This window comes from Capra hircus, chromosome 16, assembly GCF_001704415.2.
Source record: "Capra hircus breed San Clemente chromosome 16, ASM170441v1, whole genome shotgun sequence".
Classification (NCBI taxonomy): Eukaryota; Metazoa; Chordata; class Mammalia; order Artiodactyla; family Bovidae; genus Capra; species Capra hircus.
The window spans coordinates 18,585,500-18,611,544 of record NC_030823.1 but is presented as its reverse complement, the minus strand read 5'-3'; the positions used below and the strand labels follow the sequence as shown (position 1 = coordinate 18,611,544).

At 38.9% G+C, this 26,045-nt stretch overlaps 1 protein-coding gene across 1 annotated transcript in view; it reads left to right on the top strand.

Moving 5' to 3' along the window:
* ESRRG (estrogen related receptor gamma) overlaps nt 1–26,045 on the top strand; it is a 246,004-nt gene that overhangs the window by 70,703 nt on the left and 149,256 nt on the right. Inside the window, 1 exon segment of the mRNA XM_005690471.3 lies at nt 5,111–5,227. Within this exon segment, the coding sequence (XP_005690528.2) occupies nt 5,111–5,227 (117 nt within the window).

Below are 26,045 nucleotides of genomic sequence, written 5' to 3'. Positions count from 1 at the left end.
CGGAACAAGTGTGGCCTGTAAAATGGCAAGCTCTAGCCCAGGACACCTCAGTGTTTGAAAGGAGAATTTTAGAATGTGAGCAGTAACTTCTGCACCCCCCCGAACTACTGTCCGGTGTTAACGTTCCAGGGGCCTGCAGTTACTACTGGAAATACTTTTGTCTCATTTCTACTCTTCGTGAATTGAAGGAAAACAAGTACCCCATCGAGATCATAGGGTCTCTTGGGAGTAGTGTTTTTGAGCTGTTACCAAAATAGATGTAAAACAGTGTTGCCCAGGTGCTTGGGGAGGGGGGTGGAGCACGTTTTTAGCATAAAATGCTTTCTTCATTGAATACAAAAGCTACCAGGGAAGGTTTTTCAAGGGCAGAATCTTTGTCGACTCTGACCTGGATCAAAGACTGTTGGTTGGGTGATCGCAGCCAACAACAATGAACTAAGGGACTCAATGGGAGGGCTTGGAAATTAGAGAAGTTTTCCTCCAGCAAAGAAGTTCTTTAGAAAGATGTTGATTTGTTTTTCAAGACATAAAACCGGTGTTACTTAGTGAAATCAAGGTTATCATCCACGTATGTCAAGACAAATATATCAAAACAGAACATTTGACTGAAGGATACCAGATTCATTGTAAACCATGTCTATATGCTTAGCTGGAAATGTATCATTTATGAAAACAGTTGTGACCCGTGTATTTTCTTTCCATTCACAGTGAAATTTTTATAAGAATGCCGCCTTTCCTATAGCTTTGAGAAGATTTCTTTATCCCCATGTTGTCATTTATTCATTTGTCACAGCACATTTCAATCATTTGCTCCCATGGGAAGGATTCACTGAGTCTCTGAAGCATGATCTCTGCTTGTGGGGATGTTTGTGTGTACACGGGCATCTGGGGCTGACTTGAAGCTAGAACCATCACACTCAACAGTGTTGTGATTTGTTGACACACACAAATCTTTGTCTTCTTTGTAAGGTCCTAGATTCCTTAAGAGGTAGGAACTTCCTCTTTCTTTCCCAGCCCTGCACAGGTTCATGAAGGTTGACTCATTCATATGCAGTGAGGATTCAGCCATAAATGAAGACAGAACTCTTCCCCTTAAGAACTCATCCTAAGGCCCTATGAAAAATTCACCTGCCTTTAAAATGTTTCTCTTTGTCACTGAAGCATTATAGAATGTAGTAGTTGGAAAGGAAACTGGAATTCTTCCATATAGGTGATCTAAACTCTCATGCAGAGAATTTGACAATTCCCCTTCTGTTTCTGAAGAAATCTTAAAAATCTTTAGACAGTCATTCAGAGAGAAGGGTTATCCGAAAATCTGGTTGCTATAATTGAATCATCCTTGAATGTTTTCTGTAATGTAACTCCAATTCTTAGGGCACTCATTTTGTAAATAATTGTGTTATAATGAGATAAGCATTAGATAACTCATGTGTGTGTGCTCCGTTGCTCAGTCCTGCCCGACTCTTTGCAGTCCTGTGGACTGTAACCCACCAGGCTCCTCTGTCCATGGGAATTTCTAGGCAAGAATACTGGAGCGGGTTGCTGCCTCCTACTCCAGGGGATCTTCCAGACCCAGGGATTGAACTCAAATCTCTTGGGTCTCCCGCGTTGGCAGGCAGATTCTTTACCACTGCGCCAGCCGGGAAGCCCCAATAACTCATTTAGTGCCATCTATCTGTATTTTTATACTACTTTTATTCTTATTTATATCAAGACACACTTTTACTTCCTTTAAAACTTGTTACAGGTTTTTTTTTCTTCTTTTTTCACAATTAACTCTCCAGAAGCCTTTGTATTTTTCTGATTTTCCCCTTGATAAGCAGCTCCCGTGGTTTTGCCCTGGATTTCCATTTTTGTCAAAGATATTTCTTTAAGGTTTTGAAAAATTAACTAGATTTTTACTTTTTAAAAAAATTTGTGAAATGATTTTCCTAGTTTCTTCGTATTGTTTCTTAATGGGTGACCCAGCTCACTTGACCTTGTGAACCCATGTGACAGCATCATATTTACATCAAAATGACCCTGAGGTGCAAAAAAATAATTTAAAATGTGTTATTTTACTTATATACTACTTTTTGGTGGAGGATTTCTATTCTCCGTAAGTAATACTCTCCAGGATCTTATGATCTAATGGGTGATACGCACGTGAAAGAGTAAAAAAAAAAAAATCTGGCACATTATGTGATGAGAGTACCCACAGAGATAGGAGAACCTGGAAATCATTTTCTGCTAGGGTGGTCTGAGAAGATTCCATGAAGGATTGGAATGGACTGTGAGTTGAATGCTGAGCCTTGGAAGTAATTTTAAGAAGGAAAGAGGGGCAAAGATAGCTCATCCTCAGAGGGAAGCCTGAAGGACACAGCAAAAACGGAATAAATCACATTGGTGCATCAGGAAGTTCATGTAAGGTAATCATTGTTGCTGGAAAAGTAGATGAGAGTTAGATGGGAGCAGAGATTCTGTTGGCTAGATGAATATTTTATATTTATTCCGGAGGCCATAGGAACTTATTGATTTTTTTTTTTTTTTAAGTTGGGTTAATGACATGATCAAAGCCATCATAGGCAGAGGAATATGATCGTGGTATGCAGTGTGGATTAGAGGGGGACAAGACAGAGGCAAAGCGCACAGTGAGAAGATAAGTGCCATCGTCCAGGTGTGAGCTCACACAGGCCTGACTGAGGGGCCTGTCAGAAGGGCCTTGTTGCAAGGGATGAGAATATAATTTTCAAAGAGGAAGAGGAATTAGTTTGAAAGGAAATATGATTATTTTGTGTGTGTGTGTGATGAGTCATTTCAGTAGAAGTTAACAGTAGTGAGTTAAAAGCAGGGGTGTGGTGTGGGGTCATGCCTTGATACTGGAAAGTGAACAAAAATTCATACTGACTTCTCCGGAACAAAAAAGGGAAGAAATGCAGTTTGGAAAACGTTCTCCCCCCCAATTCAAACTAGTTATTGTTTGGCTCTTCCTAAGAAAGCAGAGACTTGGGTTTCTTTTTAAATAAGTATAAGGAGCGCCATGTAGAATGGGCTTCCCAGGTGGCACTAGTGGTAAAGAAGCTGCCTGCTAATGGGGAAGGTCCCCTGGAGGAGGAAATGGCAACCCAGTCCTGTATTCTTGCCTGGAAAATTCCATGGACAGAGGAGCCTGGTGGGCTATAGTCCATGGGGATGCAAAGAGTTGGACACTACTGAGCGCACGCACGCGCACACACACACACACACAAATGCACACACACACACACACACACACACACACACACAAGGAGAGCCATGTAGAATGCAAAGATCTGGTAGTGGAATATTAACCCCTAGAAAATGACTAGCAACACTCTTGATGCAAAATAAATTTTCAGCGAACATCACAGTGAAAAATGATTCATTTAAAGTTCAGAATCTAAATCCTTTTATTCTCAGCCATGACCCAACCAATCTGGTTCCTTTGACTTATCCTTGGTTTTCTGTGAGTGTAATACAATAACACCATAATTTCTCTGAGGAAAGTGGTGGTGGTGTGGTGCTTCTGTTGATACAATTAATATTGCTCTTAATATTTAACCTATTATGTTAAAAAGTAGTTGCTTTTATTATTATAAATGCCCTGAATTAGAATGCTAATTTAGTCAGTTTTGATAGGCTCATCTCAAGTTATAATGTACAGGCTTTTTCCTTTTTTTTTTTTTGAAGTCATGCATCCTTAACCAGGTTTCCGTACTTATAAGTGGTTAGGTATTACTTCCTGTTGAATTAGCAGTTGCTGAGTAGTTGAGTCTTTCTACAATCCTGCAATCCACTAATGTGATATTTAATGAGGAGACATCAGTCTGGAGAAAGGTAGTCAATATAAATCAGTGTTTACAAAGTGTGATTAACTCTGAAATATTTCATCAATGCTGTGGTCCCAGGCAGACTCTATGCTAATTACTAGAATCTGTGCATGTTTCAGGGGACTTGGATGGACCCTGAGTATCGCAAACATGGAGCAGCAAAATTGCAATTATGCTCGGACTGTCTCTGATGACAATTTATGCATTTGGTGTGATGACCTCCTCCTTCCCAAGAGGGCAATAAACAGAATGCATTTTCATTAGAGATACTAATGCACTTAATCACAAGGGGAAAGGGTTAGGAAGTAACGAAGGACCTTCAAGCACTGTGTGACAGAGTTGATAGGGGAGAGAGGCTTTATTTTAAAGGCAGCTTCTCTACAAAGCTGTAGGCAGCCCCAGAGCACTTCCCACACACTGTCATTGGCCCTAATTGAAAAATTTCAAGTTAGAGTTTGGATCTTCTTCTGATGACATCCTTATCATTTCACATGTATCGTTACTAACGTAAATGATGTAGACCGTAATATTAAAAGTATTATGTCATAGCTGTTTGTTTTTATATCTAACACTTCCATGCAGTTTGAGTGTTTGGGATTAATTATGCAAGTAATGTAATAAACATGATGATGATGGTGATAACGGTAATGATGATGGTGATGATGGTGATCATCCATCATCAGTAGACATTTTCCAAAGAGTAAAATTGTATTTGTAAAGCTCTGGTAAGTGATGAAGTGCGAACCATGTAACTTTAGTCCCTGCCCTCAAGGAGCTTCCTGCACAGTTCCAAATTAGCCTGCTGATCATTTTTCACAGTGAGATTTATACTGTTCCGTGTCAGAAGGACAGAAAGCCTGATGCTTCAGATGATTAGTACCAAAAGAAATCCAGGACGGATGGTGTAGTTATATGGTTTTGATGTTTGTGTTTTTTATGGAAATAATCTGCTGGGAAATTTCTTTTCGATCCCAAGATTCTGGGAGACTGCTGCTTTGCCTGAATGGAAGAAACATAATGTTTTAAAGGCTTATTTTAAGCTCAGTTTTTTGAAGAACTTCACTTCACTGTATCTCTCCTCTGTAGCTACTCATCATTCAGTGCATCTTCAGTGGTCGTAGCTGAGCATCTGGCTTCATATTTGCGATACCCTCATGATTCCTGTTGACATTTATTTGAGGGAAGAGGGCAGAAGTAGAAGAGTTGATATTATCAGGGGGATGCTCGGATTGCCTGGGTCTTGCAAACCTAACAGCTTCTTTTCTTCACACTCTGTGTTTTAGGTAATATAGAATATAGCTGCCCTGCCACGAATGAATGTGAAATCACGAAGCGCAGACGTAAATCCTGCCAGGCTTGCCGCTTCATGAAGTGTTTAAAAGTGGGCATGCTGAAAGAAGGTAAGGCTGGGTGCTAGTGGCCTTGTGCTTTAGGTTGGGGATGGGAGAAGGGGATGTACAGGGAATTTCAAAAATGTTAGAGAAACCAGGAAATGCTGGGGCCGCAGTAAGTACCCTGAATCTGGTGGCAGAATGCTCCTTCTTTACACCTGAGCTCTTGATCCCTCGTGCCTGCCTGACATCGACAGGAAGGGACAAGGTAGGACACATCTGATGTGCAGCTAAACCCACGGGTATGCTTGGCAGTGTGGGTTCTTTTTGTCTTTGCATCTTGCAGAAAGCAGAGGGTGAAGAGCAGCTAAGAGGCTACTGTCATTGTCTTTTTGCTTTCTTCTCAGTACTGCATATACAGCGAGAGCCCCTCATCTTTACTGAGGTGTAATTCATAAAAGTTGTATATATTTAAAGCATATGATCTGTATTATATATATATGTGTGTGTGTGTATTGTGAACTAATCACCATAATCAAGCTAATTAACATATCCATCACTTCATTTCATATGTTTGCCTTTGTCTTTCTTAAAAATTAATCTTAGATGTAAAGCATTTGTTTTTCTTTTCTAATCTTATCTTTGGGACTTATTTTCTACTATAAAGACTTTATAACAGTGCTATTAAAATCATTGTTTTCAGTTGGGGATAATAGCAACAAACAGAAAACAGTAACCGTGAACATGTATTTTGTGCTAAACAAATTGCCTAAGTACACACACCAAACAAGTCATAGAGACAGGAACGGGACCCAAATAGATTCTAGAATTCATTCAAGTCCCTCACTCATACTAAAGGTCCTGAAATCTTTGTATGTTTCAAGTATATCTAGTGAAGCTTGGAGACAGAGGAAAAATTGTTTTTTTCTGTGGGAAACTTCAGTTTAATTTTTGGTTTATTTTGAATATATTTGCATATATGTATGTGCTTTTGTAGATGTGAATTTTACATACTACATTTAGATTTTACTGTTTCCTTCTCTTCAGAAAATTTGCCAATGTTTAAAATAACTGATAATTTTATACAGTAACAAAATGAAAATACAGTGATTGAAGTTTGAAAGAAAATGAGGTAAATTAAATATTTAAGTGTGTTGTTTTTATTGAGTCATAGACTATGTCTTATTCCTGGGGTCAGCCTTATGAGTTTGTATAATTTGTTGTTACTGGAGATCACCTATATTTTTCACTTTTAAATCCAAGTAGATCCAAGTGTTTATTTCCCATGAATGAACCAGAGCTTCAGTTAGCTATGGCATCAACAGATCTCATAATTTTTCCTGGCTTTTTCTTATTCCAAGTTTTTTTCTGTGAACAATATCATTGGATGATGAGTAGATCAGACAATATTTGGGTACATGGAATTCACTCTATTTTTCTCTTGTTCACTAAGAACTAACTTCTCCTTTAACTAAGAACAACTTGAAGAAAAATTGTACACAAACAAGTGTGTAACTTTATCCTTAAAGCCTTATGGAAAAAGAACCAAGATACTTTGCCAAGAATAAAAGAGAAAGCAAATTGCCTGCAGCCACATGGATGGACCTAGAGATTATTATCCCACTAAGTGAAGTAAATCAGAGAAAGACAAATATCATAGGATATCACATATATGTAGAATCTAGAAAAAAATTGATACAAATAAACTTTTTACAAAACAGAAACAGACTCACAAACATAGAAATCTATGATTACCAAAGGAAAAATCAGGGTGGGGTGGGATAAATTAGAAGCTTGGGATTAACGGATATATACTACTGTATATAAAATAGATAAACAACAAGGACAGGCAACTGTAGCACAGGGAACTATATTCATATCTTATAATAGCATATAATGGAAAAGAATCTGAAAAAGATAGGTATATATATAAATATATATAATGGGATCACTGTGCTGTACACCTGAAACTAACACAACATTGTAAATCAACTATTCAGTAATAAAAGAAGAAAACAAACGACCTATTAGAATGATTAAATTTATATATATTTTATATAAAATATGCCTATTTAAATTTGTATGACAGTGTTATACAAATTTATATTTTAATAGTTTATATTAGCACACACACACTGATGGTATGTGTATGGAAAAATGGAAGGAAGGACAAAGATTGGTAGCAGTGTTATACTGGTGAATAAAAATAAGGGTGAGAAATGCTTTTGTTTTTGCTCTATAGCCTTTGGCGCTGTTAGGAGTTTTCCGCAGTGAACGTGTCTTACATTTATAATCCGTTTCCTAAATATTTAGTAAGTTGCTCTCATATGCCAGGCACTATTCTAGGCTCCAGAGATGCAACAGTGAGAGTGATGGATGTTGTTGCTAGAGGAAGCTTCTGTGAAAAATGCCAGAAGGACAGCAGTTTTAACAAAGAAAACAGAATCTAACAGTAACAACCCAACTCACAGGGCAAAGAGTTTTCCTCTGAGTTAGAATGGTGGTGATAGCTGACGTTATTGTGGTGGAAAACCTTGTCTTAGTGATTGCCTTAAACCCAGGAACAGAGTACCAGACAAAACATATTTCAGAGTGTCACAAGTGATTGATTGATAGTCATTTTTGGCCTTTGTTATCTTTATGTTGCCACTTAATTGAGCTGTGCGTGCATTCATGTCACTTGCGTCTGACTCTTTGCATCCCTGTAGACTGTAGCCAGCCAGGCTCTTCTGTCCATGGGATTCTCCAGGCAAGAATATTGGGGTGGGTTGCCATGCCCCCCTCCAGGGGATCTTCCTGATCCAGGGATCAAGCCCATGTCTCTTATGTCTCCTGCCTTGGGAGGCAGGTTTTTATGATCTGGAAAGCCCCTAGTTGAGCTGTAGAGACGTATGCTTATTCAAAAAGGCTATAACTTTTGATTTTGGAGTTGAGGAACCTCTATTTTTCAAAAGCAAATCAGTGTTTTAAAACTGTTATAAAAGTAATGTATCAATTAGCACTTAAAAAAAACTTTTTGGCCATACCGCATGGCATGTGGGACCTTAGTTTCCTGACCAGGGATTAAACCCACACCCCTCTCGCTAAATGGGTGTCTCCTCAATTTGGATTTTTTTTTTTTTTTTTTTTTCAAAAACTAAAGTACATCGTGATATGCCTCCATGTCCAGGTAGATAGAATTTTTTTCATTAGTTTGATTTTACTGCTACAGTGTGCTCACCTATTTGTCCTTCCAGGTTTAAGGAGGAAGTAGAAAACATATTTTCCCTTAAGTAATTTTCCCCATGGTGTTTTCAGGCAGGCGCAATCTTGAAGGGTGGTTAGAGTGACTGAAGAGGTGTGAACTGTGTTTAATTAAACATTGTTGGTGAAAGTAAATGGGATGGGTGCTTATCTATAATTCACACCTCTTCAGTTGCTGTTATCAAGCCTTTAGAGGGACTGTTTTCAAGGGAATTGCTGCTATTGCTGATATACTCAAAAAATAATTTATTTTCCTTTACTTCCTTGTGCGTACTTTGGTGGAAAAATATCTCTGAGCACCCCCTCTCCCAAAGAGAAAAGAGGGGATGGTTATGAGTAAATATGGAATACTCTTTTTTCTTTTGTCCTTTTAAAAAATACAGTGAAATATTGTATTACACCCTGCATATAAATGCACAATTATATTGGGCCATCTCCTTGGCTCAAGACTTACCTTCTCAGCCTGGAGAGAATGATACTGTCTTAAATATATCTTTATGGATGGAGAGGGATTTCAGTCCCATGCAGTATGTCAGAGATCATGATGTAGTAAATCTATTCAAATGTAAACCTGTTCAATTCAATTACCAGTCCATAATAAAATTTGCCTCTACAACCCCCGTGTTGACCACAGCAGTCCATACAGGCTGATGGCACAGCGGGTCTGGAAATTGACAGACAAAATCTATTTAAACAAAAAACAACATTAGTTCTAGAATCTGAAATGAAATCAGATTTCAACAGCTTTGATGGGAACCTTCTTTCCTTTAACAGATATTTTTATTCAACTAGCCAAGTGCATCTTAGATAAAATGCTGCCTGAGGGAAATGAAGACATTTTCATTAAAAAAGGGGGTTTATAGAAAAATGACACTTCCATTCTTTTAAAACTAATAAGCCTTGGTTTTATTGACTGGCATTTCTACTAATGATGTGGGATACAAACTCGAAGGAGAGGCTTAGTCAGTCAGTACACAAATTCAGTTACTTCATGCTGTATGGGATTAAATTCCTCATAAGACGTGGCCAGTTACTTCACACTGTATGGGATTAAATTCCTCATAAGACGTGTCTTCTCATTAGTACCAGAATCCTATCCAAATGAACTATGTTTGTCTTTTTGTTTTTTAGTTCTGTTTTTTTTTTTTTTAAGATTTGTTTTTGGATGTGGGCCATTTTAAAGTTTTTCATTGAATCTGTTACAGTATTGTTTTGTTTTGATTTTTTTGGCTATGGAGCATATGGAGTGGGATCTTACCTCCCCAGCCAGGGATGGAACCTGCACCCCATGCATTGGAAGGTGAAATCTTAACCACTGGACTGCCAGGGATGTCCCACATGTTTGGTTTTAATATTAGAATTTCTGAATCAAAAAATTGTTACCAGTGGAAACAAAGAAATAGTTATGTGAAGAAAATGACAAAATTCAACAATAAAGCAAAACCGTGAGAAGTACAGTTTAAAAAAAAACAAAAGTAGCTTGTTTGAATCCAAGTAGTTGCACCATTTCTGCATCCTGAAAAATCCCCTTCTCTTTTCTGGGTTCTACGTTCCGCTAAGGAATGATGGGCCAGGATTATTTTTTTCAGCATTATACCATACTGTATGTCAGGGAAAACCCATCTATTACAAGATATCTGGTCTCAACATTCCCTTTTCATTTTTTTTCAGGTATTGTTTATTTGAAGGAGAAAACAAGAACTAATCAAGGTGCACCTATAAATCTGGTCAAGATTTATTTTTATTTTGATCTCTCCCCCTTAGTTATTTAAAAGGTATTGTAGGACATATAGGTTCAGTTTTCCCTCTGTCAGTGGCAAACAGAGACATTTTATGAGAGCAGTAATTATTTTATTTAGGTATAGAATTCACTGATCAGAGATTGAAGAAGGGCTTTTTGTTCATTATTGGTGTGATGGGTTTCACCTTGGCAACTCAAGTGTTTTCCCTTGACTCTTGTAGGTGAAAACAAGAGATGCACATTTGTGTACAGTGTGATATTCCTCAGCTAAGCAAGCCTGCGTGCCACAGTACAGATGAAGCCAGGCAACATGGCAGACTGGCTTAGTTATTTCATGACAAGAGAGTATGCTTTTTGCTTTTCCCTAAAAAAAAGAAAAAAAGAGTTTACTTAACATTTCTAATCATCACTTTTGTCATCTGAAAAATGGTAGTGCCAGTAATTATATTTGCAAATAAAAAGTTTGCAAGTAAACTTTTATTATTGCAAATAAAAATTGTTGCAAATATCCAGTAAGATACTGCAGGTTAGGTGCTCAGACTAGCAAGTGGCCCAGAACCAGGAGCAGTTCAATGTTAGCTATTGTTGCTGGTCAAACTTTATGGTCAGGTGAACCTGGATTCAGGCCCCGACTCTGTATACTCTTGGATCTGGGACAAGGTATATGACCTCTAGGACTCACTTTCAGCCTATTTATTTATAAATATAGAATTTAATCCTTTGTTTACCAAAGAAAATGGACAGAACACACACATTTTAAAATGTGTGCAGGAAGACATATAAGAATTCTACTAGCCTCTTAGGTACATTAAATTTTACTGAGGTAATTTTGATATCAGAGCACCATGGAAAAAACTGAGTAGAGAAATAAGTTTTAGCACAGCTCCATAAGTATTAACCGAGTTCCTCCGATGTGTCTGGCAAAGCACTATCTTTTAGCTTTTGATTCTGATTTTTCCACTACCTTACATTGTTATTTTCAGTCCATTCAATTCTGTCTTCATTTTCATACATGCTGGGGAGCAGTTAAGCTAGTTTCTTTCTCATATCTTCTATTCCAAACTTCTATATGTTTTGTTAAAAACAATATAATGTCAGAACTTTCCTAGTAGTCCAGGGCTTAAGACTCCGTGTTTCCATTGCAGGGGTCATGGGTTTGATCCCTGCTCAAGGATAACTAAGAACCTGCATACTGCATGGCGTGGACAAGAAAAAATGATATAATGTCTATAGGAACATAATACTAATATATTAATTTTAAGTACCTTCTAAATACTTCCTCTGGAGAAAGAAACAAATGAGACATTAAAACATAACAAATGATACAGTTATGTGTTTAACTGATAACTGTATTTGCCTTTATAAAGTAAGCTTCTTTTATAGAGGTGCTCCATATAATCCCCTACTTTTTAAAAGTCTGTAATACCATGAAGATGCCAGGTAGACAATTTACCTGATAAGGTAGAACTGTGAGTCTTCTTGTTCAGGATCAAGTCAAAGCAGTGGCTGGGAATCAGCATTTGAAATGTTATTCAGTGTGGAAAGGGCATGGGATATTACAGTTTCATTATCAGCTTAAAACCTCATTGAGAACAGTGGGTCCCTGCATGTCAGATTCTCATTCATCAGATGAGGAGCTCAAGGTTCAGAGAGTTTTAGTAACTTACCCAAGGTCCCATTGCAGATCAGTGGGTGTGAGATGAAAGTCCTATTCCCAGGTCCCTCCTGTAGCTGTATCAAAGTATGTTGCAGCCTTGGCCCAACAAGGGATCTTTCATTCTCCAGCTGTGGGTCGAATGCCTAGCATCTCAGCATAGCAGGCCATCTGTGACCTGAAAGATTCATTTAAGGATGGAGAAAATGGGAAACGGTGCTGGCACTCCTGGGAAACAGCAAACATATGGGTTTAACAAGGGATATGTGCCCAAGATACTGGTATTAATGGCATTCATAAGGAAGGGACTTTTTCTTAGGATTCTGAATGGGGAAACCAGGTTTTTCACTTGGAGTTTAATGAGGCCACTGAAAATACAGGTGACTGTGGGGATCCATCTAGGAAATGTCTTTACAAAATAACTCAGCAGCTTGACTATTGGGCATATAGTGAGTTGGAGAAGGTGCGTGTATCAGGAGTTGTGGAGGGAAGAATGACAAGGTTAATGTATTGTATAGAACAATACATTCAGGTCCATTCATTTTGGTCAAGATGAGTTAGTGTCTGTATCTAGATAGGTCCCTGGGAAAGAAATTACCCTGAAAAAGTTTGAAAATCTAGAATGAAATCTTTTGTTTTCATTTCTTGGTTCTCTAGTACTGGGTGGGCCAAAAAGTTCATTCGGGTTTCTCCATAAGATGTTACAAAAAACCTGAATGAACTTTTGGGCCACCCCATACCTTAAAAGGGTCATGCCGTCTATGCCCTGCTTAAATCCTTTGGCTTTCCAAATCAATTAAAACCCATCAAGAGTTGCTAGTCTCTGTAGGGTGGAATGCTCTCATCTTTTGCTCTGTCTCATAGATTAGTAAGACTGACCTCGTGTTTAGGAAACGTTTGGGTAGAAGAAAAATGATAGAATAGAGGATTCCTCCACAGTAGAGAATGTGTTGTCCAGAGACCCTATTTGTTCTGATCTATCTCATCATAATCCATGGGATATCCTTCCAATTTCTACTTTTTAGTTTAGAGAAGGCATCGTGTGTGTGTCCATATATACATAAATACGAGACAGAGCACAGATTATATGTTTATTCATTTAGCTGCCATTATGTCTCTCTGATCAGTTGTCTGGAACCCCCAGGATGTAAAGAAAAATTATCCCAGAACTGTTTTCCTGCAACCGCAGCTTGTGTCTTGATTTATATATGGCAGTGGGAACTCTGAGAGTCTTCTGGGTTTACCCTATCAGCAGGAGCAGCAAAGAGCAACTAACTTGTCTAATTACCCTTCTGTTTCATATCTTCCATTTTAATAAAATGTTCTTTAAAGACCGTAGTATTTTCCAGGAGATTCTCTTTAAAAAATACAAAAGCTACTCAGGCCATTTATTAACAAGCAGATTTGTTTTTGCTTACTTAAAGAACCTGCTTAGTGCAATTTATCCTAGTGAAATATCTTTTGTAAAAACCTCTGAAGAAGACATTGCCAAGGTGAATTTTTTTTTTCCCCCAAGTCTAACATCATTATGCTGCCAAGTCGAAAACAGAAATTATTGGTAGGGAAATTTGGGTTCCTACTGCCTTCAAAAAGCAGAACAAAGAAAAAGAGAAAGCTTTAATGGTATTCAAGGAAAATATTTCTGTGTTAGATGACAGTTAATAGAACTGCATTGACCTCACTGGTAATTCTTGCACTCTCTGTTGTAATATTATCCTAAGAAGCTCCCTCATTAATGCAGAGTATTAAACAAAACTCCCAAGTTATAATATAAGCAATAGCAAAGAGCACCTTTTTTGTGAGCTTTGTCTTGACATTAAGCCGTTGGGAATATACTTAAGGTGCCATGAAAACTTATTTCATGTACAGTTACTGCACTGCCAGATGGTGACTTTCTTTTTTTTTTTTTCTTGTCGTGCTTTGTTGGTATGAAACCTGGATAGTCTTGAAATGAATAGCAAGATTTCGAGGGTAAGAGTAATAACACTTACTGGTGAGCACTTAATATGCCTTAGGCTACATACTGTGCGCTTTAGTTGGATTTTTTTTGTTGTTGTTAATCCTTACAATGACTTCCAGAGTTGGGTATTTCCCCATTTCACAGAGGAAAGAAAAACTTAGAGAGATTATGTTACTTGCCAGAGTTCTCCCAAGGCATGATGGAGTCAGGCATTCTAGCTCTTCTGCCTATGCGCTGTATTTGTTTAATACAGTAGGAGTATTCAAGTGTATATTTAGCTTGGGATTCTTCAGAAGCTATGGGTATTATGAGATACTGAGCTCTTAAAAGATTACTTAAATAAACCTTTTTCTTTTTTTTTTTTTTAAACTAGGGCTCACTCGATTGCTTTGAGTTCTTCACTTACTTTCCAGAAATAGAATGAACTGTGTCAAAAGGCAGTGAGTTTCCCATCAGTATGAGAGATGATGCAGAGAACAGTTTCAAAGATCATGTAGGGATTAGGCTAGAAGAACTTCCATGTGACTTCCCACTCTGAGATTCTTGAGATCGCAACATAAACTTTGGAATAACTTGTCAGTTATAAACTGTGTGAATAAAATAACAGCGACACTCAAGCTGTTCAGTTCCTGGGAACCCGATTTGAGAGGTCTCTGTGTCTGTCAGTGCGTGACATCTTATTTAAATCCCAATTAGAGCAGAGGGGAACATTTTGTTCTGTGATATAGTTTTACTCTCTGGCTCCAAGTTTTGGAAAGCCAAGTTCAGAACAAAATTCCTTTGAAGTGTTGCTTTTGTAGAGAGGAGTAAATCTGATTCACTGGCTTTGAGTGTCAGTCACCTCAGTTGTTTGGAGGATGTGGCCAGAGTAGGCCTTTGGGATATTACAATCTTATCTGTCTTATGAATGAGAAAAATGGAAGTACTAATGTTTTAAAGATTTGTCTATGATTCTGTATATAATCCATGTGAGTTTTGGACTATCACAGATTCCCTGTGGATCTCTGGTTCTCTGGAACTGTTTTATATTTATATATTTGTCAAAAATGACAATTACATTAGAAATGAAGCGGATAGATTCTCTCCTGTGAACTTAGCAAAGGCAGCACTGAGAATTATTTGAACTGAATAAACCTGCCTTCGCTCGCCGCATTTGTGAGAGAGGACAGAAAGATTGAAATTGTAAGGAACGGTTCTTTTAGCTCCCTTCCTCATGTTTTAATGGGAATACTATTAAAAGTTAATCATTTATTTGATTGTCCTCATTTGTCATTTCCATTTGTGAATTTGAAATAAGGAGCCAGCATTTATCTACTGTGCTACCAATTTTTATTCCTCTTGGATTATTAAAAATCCCCAATGGATTTTGCCCCAAGGGGGGAAAAACCTGCTTCAACATTTGCTCGTGCGCTAGAAGTCTAGTGACAGAATGGTAAGTGGGGAGGGGAGGCCCCTGCCATTTAGAACTCTGTTGGATGTGGAGTTTTTTCCCCACCAGCCTCCAGACAACAGATTTTTATTCCTTTTCACCACTGCCCATATATATCCCCATGGCCCTGTTCTTTATGGCATTGGGTTAAATTTAATGTAAGGGAATTCTGATGCACATTTGAGTAAGGCCTGCTGAACAGAGAGCTTCACGGTTTCATTTCCCCTGGGCGCCATTCCTAACTTGTCAGTTACCTTCCTGGTCACCTCAGTGTTATCCGAGGAGGCATCAGACAATGTTTTTGTACACTTCCACGTCTCCCTCCAGTGCAAGCGAGAACTGGCTATTTCTTGAGAGATCGTTCTGGAGTTGCGCGTCTTTCTCGCTTAGTAGGTTGTCGAGCCACCAACCAGCTTCCCTAAGGCAAGCTGTCTGCAAAGGAATGAGCCAGCTGGCTCGGCCAAGGTTGATCAATGATGAGCGGCAGGCTGGAGTCCAGGTTCACAAAAGCCACTCAGCGGAGAGTAGGTCAGCGGCTTCCCCAAAGCCAATGAGCTGGCAGAAGTCGGAGGTGCCTGGTGCTCGCCAAATTCCCTGAGCCTGATGGTACTGGTGGGGAGTCCATCCTTGGGCTTCCTGGCAAACCAGACTTCAGTGAATGGCAGATTGTGCTGTTTGAGAGCCAGGGTGGCTTTGTGGCTGGGAGAACAGATACCAAGGCCCCACCACTCCCACCCAGCCTTCCCCCGCAGACCGCACAGCCCCGGCGCCCTGGAAGCCACTGCTCCCCAGGTGTGATGGAGTTCAGCTGATTATCCACATCCTCAATTTGTTTTCACCTGACTTCAGCTTTAATTGCTTTTTAACATTGATGCAAGGATGAATCCTGCCATTCAAAGGGAATGTCCTGGAAGTATTTTTGGAAGCAGGAAGCTTGATAGAGACCTTTGACAGAAGTATTAGGATTTCCACTCTTTGCAGACCCCAGTTGGAAGAGCCCCCTCTTTTACATGGTGGTTGGGATCCAACAGGGGTGCGATGGCAGAATTCAAAGGGGGAGTTTCTTAGCGATCGCCCTTGGGTGAACCTGTTTCTCCAAGGATAACGCGTAGTCTAAAATCGTAATTTGTTGTTTAGTTGCTAAATCATGTCTAACTCTTTTGTGACCCCCTGAACTGTAGCCCTCCAGAGGCTCCTCTGTCCATGGGATTTCTCAGGCAAGAAAACTGGAGTGAGTTGCCATTTTCTTCTCCAGTGGATCTTCCTGACCCAGAGATCGAGCCCGGGTCTCCTGCATTGCAGGTGGATTCTTTACCACTGAGCCAGAGGAATCATAATCCCTTCCCTATTTTTCTCATTGATTATACATTTTCAGCTGGGAAGTCTTTTCTATGTAGGCTCCATACTCCTAGTTTTACACTCCTGGACTACTTTACTAGCTTTTTTTTCTTTTTGACTGGAGTATAATTGCTTTACAATGTTGTGTTAGTTTATGCTGAACAGTGAAGTGAATCAACTATACGTATACATGTATCGTCCGCCCCCATGCCACCGCTCTACGTCACTGCAGAGCACTAAGCTGAGTTCCCCGTGTTATACAGACAGCAGGTTCCCACTGGCAAGCTGTTTCACAGATGGTAGTGTATATATGTCAACCCTAATCTCCCAATTCATCCCACCTTCTCCCCTCTGTGTCACATATCTGTTCTCTATGTCTGTCTTTGTTCCTGCCTTGGAAATGGGTTCATCTGTACCATTTTTTTTTTTTTTTTTAGATTGCACTTATATGTATTAATACACGATATATGTTTTTCTGACTTACTTTACTGTATGACAAACTCTAGGCCCATCAGGCCTTTGGGGATGAGGGGAATTGACGGAATAGACTCTAGGCAAGATTGAAATTATTTGCATTACCTTGTTTCACTTAGCATGTGTTTCTGCTTATCTCTGCAGTCATTTTCAGTCCTGTTTCTCAGTCAGAAGTCAACTTGTGAACTCTTGAGCCCTTATTTAGTGGCTTCTCTCTGTCCAGTTAGTTTTCCCCAATCAAACTTTGCTCTAAGACCTAAGTTTTTTGGAACACACAACTTCCTCTCCTTCTTACTGCCACTTTGTTTTTTGAGCATTTTTTTGTTGTTGTTGGTTCCAAAATTTCTTCTAACTAAAAGTGAAGCTTCTTCACCAGTGTAGTGAGTTGTCATTTGGTGGTTCTGAAGCTTATGACCTTTGTCATTGGTCTGCCTCCCATCTTACCCCACCTGGATTCACCCCTCTGCTCTCTTCGACATTTATCTCTAGGCCTATTAAGTCTCTCCAGTATCAACATTATCATAATCATTAGTGTATTTGAAGCTAATTAAATGGCAATTACTCTGACCTTAGCCACTCTTAGGTTATTATCAATTCATGTATAATTTGGAAATATTTGGATAGAATGTGGATTCTGGCCATATGGGCTAATTGATGTAAATATTTCTATGTGCTGTCCAAAAAAATACACCCTGTTCATTGTAACACATAGAATTGGGGTGGGGTTGTTCCTCCAAGAACTTCTTTCTAACGACTTATGGACCCCAATCATATGTATTCATCAACCCCATCTTCAAATGTTTACTCATCCACTTTTTATCCGTGCTTTCAATGAATATTTTTGAGGCATGGCTTCATACCACTCACTTTATTAATGCCAGGGATAAAAAGTGAGCATGACAGACAAGTTTCTGCCTTCATGGGGTGTATGATCTAACATCATTAATAATATGCCTGCTTATTTATAATTATATACATTTTCTCCCTTTCTGAATTTTACCAGCCTTTATATTCTCTTTTGTACAATTTAGCATTTTGATTTCATGTTATCTGTGTAGGGAAGTAAAGATAAAAAGCTTGATGTCTCAGATCAAATGGAGTCTGTGACTGTGAATTGAGCCCTTGAAATGTGTCTAATGCAAATAAATTGTTGAATTTTTAATCTTATTTAATTTTATTTATATTAAATAGTCCCACGGGGCCAGTGAGTAACATAGTGGACAGTGCTGAAATAGAATCTGAGTTCAATCCAAACTTTCTTACTTACTTGCTGTGTTATCTCAAACAAGTTGCTTGACCCTTTATCTGTAAAATGGGGGTTGTGATTCTAACTGCATTAGAGGGTTGTTTGGAGGTTTAAATGAGGTAATCGATGTAATGTTCTTTGGCATAATGCCTAGTAAGCAAATAATCTATAAGAAAATATTGTGTTAGTAATATTTTATATTCTATTAGTCACTCTAGCATTTATCATACAGCAAAGCATAAAGATCTTCAGAATAGACTGTATCTGTTTATATTTTAATATACCATGACACCTCATAGTGATCACTTAATAGGTGCTCAGTAAAATATAACTGATTAATTTTTCTTTCTTTCTTTTTTTTTCTAGCCTAGTTTAGTAGGCTTTGAGTTGCATTATTAAAACTTGAGTGCAGGGATAATTTTTTCAGAATGACTTTTAGAAATAATTCTTGTACTATCATCACATACAAGTCGCTTCTACATTTTTCTTTATATGTGTGTGACCGTGACAGAATTATATTTCAGAAGTCATGTTGTGTTGAATTTTTATTGAGTACCCTGATGATACAGCAATAGATATATCCTGAATTGCAAGAAAAAGATGTTTTTCATCTGTCTTGCCCATAGATATTTGATATGTTAATGAATATAAATGAGAAAACTAAGACCTAATTTTTTAAATTGAAATATAGGTGATTTATAATGTTGTGTTAATTTCAGGTATATAACAAAGTATTAAGTTATACGTGTGTGTGTGTGTATATATATATATATATATACACATATATAATTTTTCAGATTCTTTTCCATTAGAACTTATTACAAGATACTGAATATAATTCCCTGTGCTGTATAGTAGGTCCTTGCTCTTTATCTATTTTAAAGTGGTAATGTGTATCTGTTAATCCCAAACTCCTAATTTATCCCTCATCCCCTTTGGTAACCATACATTTGTTTTCTATATAAGATGTGTTTTAAATATAAATAACTCATATAAATAACTTGCCCAAGATCATAAAACTAGTAAATGGCAAATCAGAATTCACTCCTAATTTCTCAGACTCTGAAGCCCATATGCTCTACTGATATTCATAATGAAGTCTTTTGGTTTTTCTCTTGATTAGTTAATCTTTCCACAGTGTCAAGATTTGAAATATTATTTCCAGCACATGGAAGCCACACTGCTCTCTGCTATTACCTCCTTTTATGAGCAAGGAGATCTTGATTTCAGGGAATAGTTTTCGTGCCAGAACTATCTGAATTCCAGAATTGTTCCTTGCGATAGGTATGCTAAAACAAGAGGGCTACGCAATCACAGGACTGTTTTCTGATTTCTGTAAATGTTGCTCTCTGTAGGACCACAAGATCATTTCTTAAAGTTTCTACATAGACTGTTTCTACTTTTTCTTAGAAATGGTTTGAATCATGTTGGAGTTGCTGGTATTTCTGAACTTCACCCTTTCCAGGTAGGCTATTATGGGCTGCTTAGCAGAGGAGACTGCCACTGCACCATAGCATCTGCGCCCAAGAGGCAGTCCAGGGCATCGTCGGATGATGTCATTTTTCTCTTCGTAGAATCGCTTTCATATTCTGCAGTCAGCAGGTCCAAATGTATTTCTCAATGATTTCATATATGTCTGTGTGTCTCCCCAGAAGTCATTAATTAGAATCTGGAGGGGACAGTGTAGAAAAATAAAGCTCCACTAATGGTGACAAAGTAAAAGGAACAGGGATTCAGTTCAGTCGCTGTATGCCTAGGAAATATTAGACAGAGAATCTCCTGGTTATCTCACAAATCTTTAACTATTTGGTTATGTGCTCCAGCAGAGAAAATCTATCAAAACTTTTGTTAAGGTAGAAAAGAACAAAATCCCCCAGCTTTTACAAGTAATTCTACTTCTATTTTAATGCCACTGGGGAACTGGCCTCTTTGAAAGTTCCTAAGCTTATAAAGCTGGGAATTCTTCCCTTCCTCACCTTTCTTACTTAACTTGCAGTTACAGAATCTAACTAGCAGCTTCAGTTAATGCATTGATTTTAACTGGAAACCCAGAAGGAGTGAATGCTAGAGTCAGCTGAACTCTTAAATGGTCTAGGAGACCAGAGTTATTTGCACATTGGAAAACAGCTAATGGGGCAGGGAAGCAGAGGTTAGTTTCAGGGTCTTTCCTCTGCCTCCCTTCCATCACAGTGAGAGAGATCACTGATAAAAAGTCTTCTCCTGTGATGTGCAGACACACATATACCTGATTCTTTTGCTTTCTCTGCACTTTCTTTTTTCTTCATGGCTGGATATTTGAAAGAAATTCAGGGCTGGGGGAAGTAGAGGGAAAAATGATGAATCCTTAGTTTCTTTTCACATTGCAAAATTCCAGTAGGTAGTATGATATCTTAAAAAGGCATGGGTGGCATATATAGGCAAAATAAAGAGAATATGTTTGGAACTGTCTTTTAAACACGTCATTTGGCATAGTGTATTGAGATCATAGTATTTGCTGATAGACGGCCCCGAGTCGCTATTAGGTGGCCAGTTACTGACAAGTTTGTTTGTTTGTTTGTTTGTTTTTTAATATTTATTTGGCTGTGCTGGGTCTTAGTTGCAGCAAACAAACTCTTTAATTACAGCAAGTGGCATCTAGTTCCCTGACCAGGGATTGAACTCTGGCTCCCTGCATTGCAAGCTCAGAGTCTTAGCCACTGGACCCCCAGGGAAGACCCTCTGAAAACAAGTTTCTTAATGTCTCCAACCTCAGTTTTTTTCATCTATAAAATAGTGATCATCATAATAATGCCCTACAGAGTTTGCTGTGAGGATTAGATAAGATAAATTTAAAATAGTTAGCACACTGTGACAAATATGAGTCCTTGGGGTAAATGTCAACTGTCATTAGTATCATTAGCATCAGTATTATTTTCTTGTCTTCAGTGTTTGGGGCACTGCCTGGCTAAACCTAAGCAGATATGTTCTGCTTGGTCTCCAGTGTCATCTTTCTGGACGTTTTTTCTCCCTTCAGAATGACCAAGTGCTGTGTTCACAGCAGCTTTGGGTTGTCTTCACCCTGCTGCTCTCTGAGACTTACTGAGGTCAGAGGTCCCCAATAACGCTCTGTGTGACTCCAGCCCAAGACCCTTTCCTGTGGGCCTGAGATCTGAAGGTGACAGGCAGGGTCGGCAGAACCTGCCAGAATTACAGAGACCCCTCTGTGGATCGTGGGGGGACAGCAGGCAAGTCTGTCATGGACCAGAAACAAATGACCTTGCAGCCATGGAATCACTTCGCATCCAGATCATGGCTAACTTTTTCCAAAGTGTAATTTATGGCATCTGCAGTTATTCTTGGACATGCTAATGTATGCATTCACTTCTAGCTTTTCAGGATTAAACAATAGATGAGACGTTGGTGAAGAAAGGCTTTTACCTCCGCCTTGGACTTTAACAAGCATGCCATCCCTTACAAACTGTGCTGTTTCTACATGAAAAGACAAAGAGAGGAAAGCAATGTTTTTAAAGGATGTTAAAGGTTGTTAATGGTTGTTAAAAGTTCTTGTAGAATGGATATTTGAAAGGACAGACAATGGCTAAAGGTGAAATGTACAGCTTGTTTCTATGCTGTTTGGGGAGCTTTTACCTCGGATGGGAAGTGGAACCGTGGATTCACGTGGCCATAGTGGCACACTCACCCTTCATCCTCCCCTCCCGTTTAGTACCTGTTGTTTCTGCCTTCATATATGCGATTGTGCTAGCTCTTTCCAGAGGAAAGAATTCTCCTTATTTAAATTTAAAAAAGGAAAAAAATCCACTGAAACTGAAAAATAAACAACAACAACAAAAACTGTGCTGTTTGAGGTTTCTTGGTTTTGTGGTTTCCGTTTCTTTAAGTATCCTGGGTTTAAGGTTGCAAGTCACTGGAAGCCTGCAAGGTTTTTATTTGTCTTCCCACACCCTGCCTCAGAGCTGTTATTCCAGCAGGAAAAGTACTTCTGCATTGTTTCTGCATAGGAATGTTCTTCTCTCTTCCTTTCCTCCTTCCACCCTTGATTGACTTCAGAACATCGGATCAATGGTAGCAACTCAGAGTTCTGTATAGCATCCGTCGCTTTAATGCTGGTTTGTAACCATCCTGCAAATCTTGTGGCGATGGTTTTGGCCCAAGAGTATGGGGGTTGGAAGGTCTGACATGAAGAGAGAAGGAAAACCAAGAGGAAAGAAGGGAGGAGAGAGAAAGGAAGGGAAGCAAAACCAGAAAAATTGCTTACAAAGTACAGAGGACTCAGGCCTCTGCTTCTCTTAACATTTGCTTTCTTGAACACAGTTCCATTCTTTCTCTGTGTATACCGTGGTAACCTGGCAGAATACTGACGAGGCTGGGAGGACACTGGAATCTCTCTATCTCTAGCCCACCCACCCACGTCCCCGGTTGGCTTTGGGAGACTGGGGAGGAAAGGTACCAGCCCCTGATTAGTCCCTTAACCAGGTCTCAGGGTTGAGTTAGAGACTGTTCGTCCCCTCCCCCGCCACCCACCTCCTCTGGGTAGGCTAGTCTGGCTACCTGCACTGGCTCCCGTCTAATGTATCTAATTAAAGTACTTGCTATGAACGATTTTTAAGCACCGGAGCTTAATGAAGTTAGAAAAAGGATTTGGATGCAGTTTGTGAAGACTTCAAATTGTTTGAGTTTTTTCTCTCGGGAGAACTGTCAAGTCTGGAGGCATTTTGAATTACTTACAATGTATTCCATTTTGTTCTTTTAAAAATTTCTCTTTTAGCTGGTGCAGAGCTGAAAAAAGCGCACGGGCCCCCCCACCCCCCAGGAGAACACTGTAACTCTTGCTCTGTAAAGTGGCTTCTTGGGAATTTACCTTCTTTGAATACTCTTATCTGATTAAAGGGATGGCTGTGTCTTTAATTCTCATTGGCAGTTCTACCTTTGACCCTACAGTAAGTATCTAGGATTTTAAAGTAAAGTCGAATTCATCCAAGATAACCTGAAGCCTGTACATTTGGATATTTAGCCTTTTCACTGTGCCTGGAATTCTGTACCTTGGAGATACTGGGGTGAGCAGATGAATAGTGATCTATATAGTTCCATTTGGATCTGTGGAGTGAATTTCTCCATCCAGTGAGTGGGTTATTGCTGACCAGTCAAATGCTGGCTAATACCTTCTGTTAGAGGTTGGAGTAGCTGTAATTTGTCGTCGATAGCTGTAATTAGGTTTATCTACCCTTTTAACCAATACCATAATCTTTAACAGATTGTTATTGTTTGGGGCTATTGAGAGAAATTCTGAAAGAAAGAAAAAATAAACTATTTTAAAGATTGATTTCAAAGAGGTTCAACCCTTTAGGGATCCTTCCCTTTATCCACCCCTGATTCATTTTCCTCTCAAATATTCAAATGCCTTCTCAGAAGGAAATGTCATGAAGGCATGTCATGTATCTGAAAAATAATTAATATAATTGACAGGTATGTCGGTTTTCTGCTGAGGTGTGTTTCTCCTAATCCCTCTGTGCAATCTTTAATATTGATCTAATTGTTAGGAAATCTTGTCACTCTTCGCTCACCCTACCTGGGCGAAAAATCTTCAGGACTGAAGATCCTTGCACTTCATAACATGTACATCTGTACTAGAAGAATCATTTGACAATAGCAATAGAAAAAAAAAATGGGTTTCCCTTCTTTTATGTGCTGGGGCACATGTCCATAACATCTATGCTCAGAAGGGGTACGTGCGTGTATACAGTGCTTGCCTGCAGTTGACAGTTTATTCACAGTGTACGTTGCGTATCATATAGCAAATGGCACATCAGAGTGTTGGAATCTAGGCAATAGGAGTTCAGCACTTAAAGTGTCCAGGTTGCACCTGAACTAGCTGGAGCCTGCCAGCCCCCGCAAGCCCACTGAGAGCATCTGTCTCGCCACCGCCTAGCTCATGCTGTCTCCTCTGCAGGCCCTCCGATTCTTCTGACTATGAGCATAAATCATCCACCTGTCAGGAGCTCTTGCTGCCTGGATTATGCAATGTGCCTGCCTTCATTTGGAGGTGGTGTGAGCAGGAGATTGCTGCAAATGGTCTGCATTCATTTTAATGCCATCTCGGCCTTTCTTTAGCTTTAATGAGGGGATTAGGGTGGTGACAGTGACTTTCAGAGACAATGAAAGTCTTCAAGATTCTGGAATTTGCTTTGTGTGTTGCGGATAGCTGAGTTTGAGATTTCATTTTTTTTTTTTTTTAATCCCAAGTAAATCAATGGTTTAAACATTTAGGCAAAGGGGCAGGGTATTACACATGGCCAGCTGTCTACAGCTCTATTTATTGGCGTTATAATAGTTCCCTCCAGCTGATAAACTTAAAATCAGTCAAATTTATGGCTGATCCTTCATGAGTTACTTTTATCTTCTTTTAGGAGTTGCATTTACATATATTGGGGAGATACCATCCCCCACCCCACCCACATTTCCCCTTTGCTTCTTTTTCTTACTCTGGGCTTTAAAAACTAGAAACTCTTCAATACTTTCAGCGTCACTATCTGTTGACTAGTAAAAGTAAACCATGTCTTTTTTTTTAACTTCTTATTTGTATTTGTATTTTTAATTTTGATCATTCTGGTATATTTAGAATAATCTCTCTTGCAAAGATTAAGATTCTACCCACCTTCCCCATCACACATCAAAATGTATAACTTTTGATTAGGAAAACTCTGGTCATGTCAGCTTTGTGTATATGACTCATACAAAAACATGAAATTATCAGTTTCCTTAATTAATAGGCCTTTTTGGCATATTCAAATCTGAACCAAATTGAGACATAACGAGGACTGTATTTGCTTGAAATTGAGAGGATGAGAATTCCAGTGAGTCCAGTGGTTTTGAATAGCAAAAGGGCTTCATGGATGCTCTCTTCACATCTAGATGTATAAGTTGCCAGGAGATCAGAGGATGGAAAGGAAACATTGCTTTAAAAATGTTTAAAAGTCCTTTTAAAGATCCCTTTAAAAATGGGACTTGTGTCAGTGAATCATCAGCTAAAATCAGACTGGTGAAACATGGGGCTATGCATGTATCATAGCGTCTCTTCTGCATGTTTGAATGTGGTTCAGGGTAGGAATAGCAGAGAATTAAATCTTACGGTAGTTTACTGGGCGGAGTCTATGTATTTTCTGTGAGGTTCTTTTACTGTCCCAGAGCCTGAGATACAGTGGGTGTTGGATTTAAATTCCGACATAGGCTTTCTTTCTTCCAAGACTTTAGGACCTCCTGCATGTGTTTATTTGCTAAAGGTGGTCTTCAGGGCACCTCGGAGTGAGAGAATGACAGTTCTCTGCTGGCTTCTTGTCCCCCTGCTTCTTCATTCCCAATCCTCTTTCACTCTCAAAGCCAGAGTGCTGCTCTGCTTTTCTTGGGTACGCGTGTGTGCATTTTATTAAAATAAATTTTATTAAAATCTGAAACACTAGCATTCGCAAAGAGTAAGAGCTTGATGTTCTTTCTACTTCTTGTGCGTGTATATGTGCGTGTGTACCTATTATATATGTGTATGTGATACATGTAATATATATAATGTATATGTGCATGTATGGTGTGTGTATGCACATGTAATACATATACATATATGTATATGTTATATATATACACAGTATATATGTAGAGGCATGCATTTTATATACACATTAATATACATATACATGTCTTCCCCGATGGTTCAGATGGGAGAGAATGTGTCTGCAATGCAGGAGACCTGGGTTCAATCCCTGGTTCGGGAAGATCCCCTGGAGAAGGGAATAGCAGCCCCCTCCAGTATTCTC